General features: G+C 35.4%; 1 protein-coding gene across 1 annotated transcript in view; it reads right to left on the bottom strand.

Moving 5' to 3' along the window:
- The window catches only part of LOC107620386, a 6,715-nt gene extending 1,061 nt beyond the window's left edge, over positions 1 to 5,654 (bottom strand). Inside the window, exons 1-3 of the mRNA XM_016322550.2 lie at positions 5,369 to 5,654; positions 3,882 to 3,949; positions 2,695 to 2,966 (exon numbers count right to left, since the gene is read on the bottom strand). Coding sequence (XP_016178036.2) covers positions 2,695 to 2,966; positions 3,882 to 3,949; positions 5,369 to 5,654 — 626 coding nt within the window. The remainder of the gene's footprint in view (positions 1 to 2,694; positions 2,967 to 3,881; positions 3,950 to 5,368) is intronic.

The following is a 9,600-nucleotide window of genomic DNA, read 5'->3' on the forward strand; positions in this document are numbered from 1 at the left end:
AGTAATTATTTATTTAAGAGTGATTTTAACTAATATTATTCAAACAATATTTATTTTATCAAATCAATTTTAGTATAGAGTTACCAAACATAAATCATGTTGACACAAATTCACTTCTACTCAAAATCATTTCTATAAGATTATTTTCATTCAAACTTCAGTTTGACAAATACAAATCTAAATACACACTAACTTAATTGTTACAACTAATCCCATTAATTTCGAGCCTCTTGTTGTTATTTCTTCCATGTGATAAATGTTCTTGCATTTTCATCGAACTTTGCAGAAAAAAAAAGGTTAAATATTAAAATAATCTCAAAACTTACAATTTTGTAATAGTTTCGAATTTTTTTCTAAACTTAATAACAATTATCCATAAAATATTTTTCGGCGAATATTCATAGATGGAGAGATGACGTATATGAAAAAAGTGTAAACAATCAAAACTTGCCCAACAATACTTACGTCTTCCGTCTAAAACCGATCCATATCCTAGGAAATATACCTAGTAACCTTCGAAAAACAACCTTCCCAATTCACAAAGCTAAGTACCTTAATTCTAGTAGTTCCGAATACCCTAATGGAATATGATAATACATGCCCATTTTTATCACTACCGTCATTGAATTTAACATATTTTTTTATCAATCCTTTACAAGTATATAACACATTTTTAACCAAAATCTTTTCGAAAACCTTACTCTCTTTTCTAAGGAAATTGACAAATTTTCCAAAGACAAGCTTATACCCTATTTTTGGAATCTTCTAAAACCAATAGAACCCGTTAATCCAACATTTTTTATTATTATACTTAATAAGAAAAACCATTACCCTTGTCTAAATCCGCATCATCGAAGAGGGACAAATTGGACAAGAAATTAGAAAAAAAATACTAGAATTTCACACATTTGCAATCTTGGAAGATTATCTTAATAAAGTAAATGGTGGTCCACTTGTTGTTGACGCTGTCCGAGCCGATCTTAGAGGAGAACTTGGGAAAGAGGTCAGGTAAGGAGACAGTAAGAGAGGAGCTTCTGTGGTAGGTAAGGCATCGCTTGACGTCAACCGCCGATTGCAACGATGTCAGGAGCAACGAAGAGGTAAAGCGGTGGTAGAGAATGCGTTGCACATAACCGAGGAAGTTGATAAAGTGAGGGGAGTTAAGCTTGGGTTTTGAGTTGGTGATGGTAGAGTCATCATCGTTGGGGGAGGAGAGGAGGCGTATTACTAATTTTTGTACGAGATATGAAATTTTCAGTTATATTTGCGCACTAAAAAGAAAACCACGACGTTAATAAGTTTGTGTGGCTTTTAGCATGGTTTTTGTCCATGTCACTGAAAAATATCTTAGAGAGGAGTGTGAGTCACTTTTGTTAAGTAAGAAAAAATGTTGATCAATTATAAAATGAGGAACGACATTAAAACTCAATTACAAGTTCAAAGAATATTTTGAGATTTAACTAAAAAAACACAAAACAAAAAACCAGTAAAAAAAAACTAAAAAAAAAATAAAATATCTATAAAAATCCAATAAACAATAAATCAAGTACATAAACCAGCAATAAACAAAACAATAATCAAAACCAGCAGTAAAAAACCAATAAACAAGCAATAAGCTATCAATAAACCAGCAATAAACAAAACAATAAATCAGCAAGCAATAAACCAGCAATAAACAAAACAATAATCAAAACCAGCAGTAAAAAACCAATAAACAAGCAATAAGCTATCAATAAACCTGCAATAAACAAGCCAATAAATCAAGTACATAAACCAGCAATAAACAAAACAATAATCAAAACCAGCAGTAAAAAACCAATAAACAAGCAATAAGCTATCAATAAACCTGCAATAAATAAAACTGAACAAATCCTTATAATCTAAACAAGCAATAAACAAAACCAGCAATAAAAAACCAATAAACAAGCAATAAGCTATCAATAAACAAGCAATAAACAAAACAAGACTAAACAAGCAATAAACAAAACAAGACTAAACAAGCATAATAAATTTGGATCATAATAAACTAAACCAGCATAATAACTTAGTGATGCATAATAAATTCCCAAAATAAACACCAAAACCAATACTGAGGAAAGTTTGGATCTTACAACATAGAAAAAAGAAATGCTAATTAAAAAAAAATCTTTGACCTCCTATCATATCATAAAATTCACATATGCAGGTAACACCTTGGAACCATAAAAACACTAGATGAAATTTTCAGTGCTCGTGAAACACTAAGCTATGTTGGCAAATGGCAATGTAACTTTCATTAGTTGCAGTGAAGGAGCAATGCAACTGCATAAGCATGGAGCATTGGAGATTGAGACTAACTCTCAAGACTTTTCAATGGCATTGTGTTGAACTCAATTAGAGAGAAAGGAAACACGAAACGTAGTGTTTGTTATCAAATTCTGCTTGAAACAGCAATAGCAATTAGCAATGGTGGTGGGAACTGTTTTTTTGTTTTTTTTTTTCGGTAGGAATTTTCCGATGAGATCCCGGTGAGAAGTTTAAATCAATAAACTGAACAAAACCTACTGAAGTTTAAATCAATAAACAAGCAATAAACTGAACAAAACCCTAAACCAGTAAATCAGCAAGCAAAACATTTGGGGGACAGAAACCAGCAAGCAGGCAGCAGCAACTGAAGTTCAAATCAATAACCAACAAAACATCAGTAAAGTTTACCTGAATAGATGGCTCGGGCTCCATATGCACTTGATCGGAGGTGGCGACTGGCGAGGTCGGAGGTGGCGACTGGCGAGGTCAGAGGTGGCGAGATCGGTGCTGTCTTGATCGTGGGTGACCCTACAGAACCCAGAAACCCTGCTAGGTGGAGGCGGCGAGGTCGGAGGTGGCGACTGGCGAGGTCGGAGGTGGCGAGATCGATGCTGTCTGCTAGGGGTCCCCTGTGGCTTTTGGTTCAGTGGGTGACTGGGTGGCTGGCTCCGTGGCTGGGTCTGGGTGAGTAGGTGGTTCAGACGGCGTCTTGATGAAAACCTTTGGCAACATTTATTTTTTTGGGTTTTGGAAAGAACCGGTTCGGTTCGGTTCGGTTAGGGTTTTAGTGTCAAGAACCGAAAACCGAACCGAACCGCAAAAAAACAGCAAAACATTGTTTTTTTCGGTTTGTTCGGTTTTCGGTTAATTCGGTTTTCGGTTTTTTCGGTTCGGTTCTGCGGTTTAGTTCGGTCCGGATCGGTTTTGAACACCCCTATACCTATGTATTCCCTTCGGTGCACTTTGTGTTTCTATGTATTCTTCATGTATAATTATTCGTGATTGAAACTGTTTTCATTCTTGTAATTTTTTTTTGGCAACTCGTAAATCGTACGGATCACTCAATGCTTACCGTCCGTAATTGCATGCAGATTTTTATTGAGATGGAGAGGATTTTATAGTTGACAAAAATGTCAACGGTTAGCGGGAAGCTAGAAGTGGAAGCTGACATAAAGAAGAGAAGAAACACAATAGGAAATCAATGGTGTGATCTGCCTGACCACTTGCTGTCATGCATCTATCGCGCAACGGGTAGGACTGGTTGTGAGTGGTTTGTAAGGATTGAAATTATGCAATAATTGACTTTACCTTTATCGACGGGTCTGTTTCAACTAACGATTTAAGAGCATTTGCAATTGTGTCTAAGTATAATTTAACATAATTTTGTGAAATCGTGTCTATGGTGCATGTGTATTTGTCATTGTATTTTTTGATCTCCCAACAAGTTTTTTCTCGAATCAAACTAGTTCGAATAAGCCAATCGCATCATGTACCATAGCCCTTGTATTTTGCATAGAATATCTGTGGCCCAGACTTATACACAGTGTAATCAACTCCTCCAAAAATAGTATGTAGTTTTTGATTATAAATATCACCGACTCTCTAGAACCAAATTCTATTTCGACGCTAAATTCACCATCTTCTGTCACAACGTTATCTTCGTCTACAATATACGAACCACCATCAGTCGTACAAGGCAAATAAAATAAATGGTAGTGGTAACTTTAATTAATGTGAACATCGAAGGGACTTAAGGTTCATACACCTATGAGGAAGAGAAGAGTAATGGAGTGGAAAGAGGATGATGATTTGAAAGGAAGTGACTTCGGTGGCGAGGATTGAAATTTGAGGATAGAGAAGTGAAATTGATGGAGTGAAAGAAAACAGGCGTGTGAAAGAAGAGAGAAAGGGTAACATAAACTTTTAAGAATGAAGTATGCATGTGTATTTTAGTTAGGAGTTGGCAAAAGCAAAAGTTCATCTTCGTTGGTAAAATAACAAGACCCATTTAGATTTTATTCATTTTAAAATCTTAAAAACAAAACACTCCAATCCAATATTGATTTTTGAACAGAAAAAGTTCTCAATATTTTCTAGAACAATAATGAGAAACCGCACTTGTTAACATGGTCTTTATCATGAAAACAAAAGATAACATAAAAATGTAAACATAATAATATAAAATAATTTTATATTTCAAATGAAATTAAGAGTAAGAGCTTACTGAATCAGCAATGCAGAAGGAGCTGACTAAGTGGCTATCATCTATGATCTATGTATGTATGACTTTAAAGTTTGAAAGAAAGAACTTTAAGCACAAAAATGATTGCTTAATCCAAAAAGAAAAAAAAACAAAGCCTTTGATTCTATTTCTTTTGTAAGTGATATGCCTTCAAAATGTTTTGGTGGATATCCTTAAAAGGTTGTAAAGCTTCCAACTTTAAGCTGTATTTGTAATCAAAACTTCATTTCTAAGACTTATACACAAAAATTACAAAAGTTAGAACAGAAAAAATGTCATAGTTACTATGTATCTATGCTTTCTAGCATAAGAGCAATACTGTAGTAACAAAGAAAGTAACACAGTTAGCTTTATATACTACACATTAGGCAAAGGTTATATACGGTTATACACCTAAACCACCTTACTTGTCTATTTTTTACACTGAAACTTAACTAACTAATCACATCAGCAATGACCAAAAAAATTCAAAAGAATGGAAAAACGTTGGAGTATACCAAGATATATTTTGTACAACTAATGTCAATGGTCAAATCTCTCCTCTTTTACTTTTCTTTCCTAAAGAATATCATCAGAAAAATTAGTTAAGTATATCATCATAGACATCAGCATATGTAGTGTTACCATAGTACAAAGAATTTTAGAAAAAAACGAAGAGTTATTTAAAAAAAATATTAATTTTATTATTCATATTTTTACTCTGTGATTACAAGGTTCTTACCAATATATAGACCAAGAGTATGCCCGTTATAGAATAATATCCTAATAAATTATATTGATTTTTTTTAACCCTCTTTGATATTTTTCTGATTTTGTTCCCTAATTATGATATTCTAATACTCCCCTCAAGGTGAGTAGTGGGATCACCAATACTCAGCTTGGTTAGAACTTTAGCAAGGGCTTGTCTTGAAACTGCTTTAGTAAGAATATCAGCCAGCTCATTTTCTGATCTCACAAATGGAAGCTCAATAATGTCATTCTCAATTTTTTCTTTGATAAAGTGTCGATCCACTTCAACATGTTTTGTTCTATCATGTTGCACGGGATTCTCTAAAATGCTGATTGCGGCTTTGTTGTCACATTTCAACAGGCTTGGCAATTGTGGTGGAAACCCAATCTCAGTCATCAATTTTCTTATCCACAATACTTCAGTTATGCCTTTAACGATCCCTCAAAATTCTGCCTCTGCGCTTGAAAAAACTATAATTTTTTGCTTCTTGCTTTTTCCAAGTTAGCAGGTTGCCTCCAACAAGTGTAAAGTAACTAGCTGTTGATCTTCTATCATTTGGGTTGCCCGTCCAATCTGCGTCAGTGTATGCCTCAACCTTCAAATGGCCATTCCTTTTGAAAATGATTCCACTTCCTGGAGCTCCCTTCAAATATCGAACTATCCTCATGGCAGCTTCCATATGATCTTCTTGTGGCTTAGCATAAACTGACTTACTTACTATTCTTACAGCATAAGACCGAGTATGTGATAAGTAAATTAGTTTTTCAACTAGTCGCTAGCACCTTCTACTATCTTCAACTTGTGATTAACTTGCATGGGCATATCTATTGGTTTACAATCCACCATTCATGTTTCTGCCAAAAGGTCCAAAATGTACTTTCTTTGGGAGATAAAGATTCCTTTGCTGGATCGTAGAACCTCTATTCCTAAGAAATATTTTAGTCTTCCCAAATCCTTCATTTCAAAGTCTGTAAATAGGTTTCTTCTCAATTTTTCAATTTCTTCAGCATCACTTCCCGTTATGATCATATCATCCACGTAGATTATTAGGCAAGTGATTAAATCTCCCCGTTTTTTCAAAAAAAAAAGGGTATAATTGATCAGAGTTACTTTGCTTGTACCCATACCTTTTCATGGCATATGTAAATCTTCCAAACCAGGCACGTGGAGATTATTTAAGCCCATAAAGAGCCTTCTTTAACCGGCAAACTTCATGTTTTCTAAATCCTGTTGAGAAATCTGGAGGAGCTTTCATGTACACTTCTTTTTTTAACTCTCCATGCAAGAAAGCATTCTTGACGTCAAATTGATGGAGTGGCCAATCTTCATTTACTGCTATTGAAAACAACACCCTGATAGTATTAATATTTGTAACCGGTGAAAAAGTTTCAGTGTAATCGATACCATAGGTCTGTGTATAACCTTTGGCCACCAACCTTGCCTTGTACCGTTCAATAGTGTCATCTGCCTTGTGTTTAATGGTGAAAACTCATTTGCACCTGACTGACTTTTTTCCTGTCGGTAGCATACACTTCTCCCAAGTTCTGTTCTTCTCTAGAGCTTCTATTTCTGTATTCATGGCTTTTCGCCATTCAGCTTTCTCATTGGCTTCTCGGACAGTTCTTGGAATGTCTTCTGTTAAGAGTCTGGTGGAAAAAGCCTTTGCAACATCTGCTATTCCTTCTCTAGCCACTCTTATCGGGTATCTTGAGTTACGGGGAACATGTTCTGGTGAGTACCGATCAGGAGGCATCGCTCTGTTTCTTCTTGGAGGAAGAATAAAGGTATTGGGCTCTGGTTCTTCATGTTCCAGTGCTATACTGTTATTGTTAGTGGTCTCATTAAAAACAGGGATTAAATTGTCAGATTGACAATTACTTACCTCTTGTCTGACATTTTCAAAAGGAATCTCACTGGTTGTATGTACCGAGTTGTTTTCTATGTTGAGTGAAGTATGCTCGATGGGTTCATCTACTTACTCTGTTTGAATAGTTTCTGGGCAACAAAGGTTATTTAGCCAACTTGGTGGTTCATTATTGTTCTCCCCCTTAATGCCATGTTGGCAGCTGAAGTAAAATTCGGATTCTAAAAAATCACAATCCATGCTCACATGAATACGACGAATGATTGAATTGTAGCACCTATACCCCTTTTGGTGTGTAGCATACCCAATGAAAACACATTTTTCTGCACAAGGATCAAGTTTGGTTCTATTGACTTTGGGAATATGGACAAAGACGGAACATCCAAATACTCGAGGTGGTAAGGTTAGAATAGGCGAGATTGCAGTATGAGTAGCCAACACTTGTAAGGGTGTTTTGTGGTGGAGAACTTGGGTAGGTAGGCGATTTAGTAAGTAGGCAGAGGTCGCTATAACTTCAGGCCAAAAAGTTTTTGGAACTTGTGCATCAAAAAGCATTGCTCGAGTCATCTCAAGTAACTTACGATTTCGCCGCTCAGCCACACCATTTTGTTGGGGTGTATTTGGGCAGGAAGTTTGATGGATAAGACTATTTTTCATAAAAAAAATCGCGCATTGATTGTTTTATAAATTTCCTACCATTATCTGAGTGAAGTACTTGGATTTTCTTGTTGAATTGAGTTTGAATCATTTGGTAGAAAGCAAAGAACTTATCAGGTACTTCAGATTTGTGTTTTAAAAAATATACCCAAGTCATGCGAGAGAAATCGTCCACAAATAACACAAAATATTAAAAATTATTATGGGAAATAGGGACTGGGCCCCACACATCAGAGTGTATTAGAGAAAAACTGGAATAGACTCTAGTGTTGGTTGGAGGAAAAGAAACTCTGTGATTTTTTGCACGAATACAAGTTTCACATTTAAGGGGTTCAATATAGGAAATAGAAAATTGAGGTACCCAAATGAAGAATGTCCGAGACGCCTGTGCCATAACCAAAGTTGCCTAGTAACCGTTCCGTGAGCAAGCATGGCATGACCCTGGTGTGCTACTTCATCAATGTAGTAAAGGCCTTCTCACTCAGTACCACGCCCAATGATCTCCTTCGTAAGAATGTCCCGTAAAAGACAAAACGTAGAGTACATGAGTACTACACAATTTAGTTCCTTTGTTACTTGACTAACAGACAATAATTTTGATGATAGCGCAGGGATATAGAGACAATTTTTTTATTTCAATTTTTTTGAAAAAGTAATGGAGTCTCCTTCTTTAACATCAATTAATTCTCCACTAGCTGTTTCAATATGGGCTTTTGATGGTATAGTCAAGCTGTTAAAATTATGGAGGTCATGAGTCATAGTATCGGTAGCCCCACAATCGAAAATTCATTCATTTATCTTTTTAATTGGATTCTGATTTTGGGTCTCTCCTTTATATTGAGTCGCCGTCTGGGCTGGACAACCAAGGAGTTCAGTAGTCCTTGCCCTTACCGCCGCTGCTGCCTTGCCATCGTGACTTGCTTCTCTCTTCTGGCCCCGCCACCGCTGTTGGCGACCTCTGTGATGCTCACAGCGGCGGCTCCCTTACTCTAATTTCTCGATGACTTGGAATTGTTTTTTCGGTAACACATAATCTTAGAGCAGTTTTTTTGGTGTGTTTCTTCTTTCTTCTTTCACCAATTTGCTTTTTTCATCAGAGTTGCCCATAGTGGATAATTATATCCGTTTAGTTTGAAACCAATTGACAAATTGTCAGAATTGGTTTGTGATGATCGCATGCCAAAACTATTGCGTAGCATATTTGCAATTTGTAATGTCAATTCGTCAGAATTTTGAGTCCCTAGAACCTAACTCTGCTCTGATACCATATTACCATGGTACAAAATTTTAGAAAAAAAACGAAGAATTATTTAGAAAAGTATTATTTTTATTATTCATGTTTTTTCCTCTGTGATTACAAGATTCTTACTAATATACAGACCAAGAATATACTAAGAGTACGCTCGTTATAGAATAATATCATAATAAATTATATTAATTTTTTTTAATCCTCTTTGATATTTTTCTGATTTTGCTCCCTAATTATGATATTCTAATATGTAGCATCAGGCATTCTCATTAGGTCACATCTTTTCAGCTCTTTATCCTTCGTATCATCATCAGTGACTTGTCCTACTAAAGTCTAGAGTTGAGACAGAACTGCTCAATTGTATCATTGTCTGCATTATTTCATGGTTTATACTCCTTTTTGTATTCAAAAAGTGCCCTCTTAATATGGTATTTGTTCTACATATCAACTTTTTATATAGAAGAGAAAAAATGACATCTGTCTTATTAGCATCTCTTATCCTTTTTATCATTTTCTGTAAATTTTTTCTACCAAAAATATCTTGGATTTGTTGATAACCATCTCTATTTTCA

The sequence above is a fragment of the Arachis ipaensis genome, chromosome B10, assembly GCF_000816755.2.
Source record: "Arachis ipaensis cultivar K30076 chromosome B10, Araip1.1, whole genome shotgun sequence".
Classification (NCBI taxonomy): domain Eukaryota; kingdom Viridiplantae; phylum Streptophyta; class Magnoliopsida; order Fabales; family Fabaceae; genus Arachis; species Arachis ipaensis.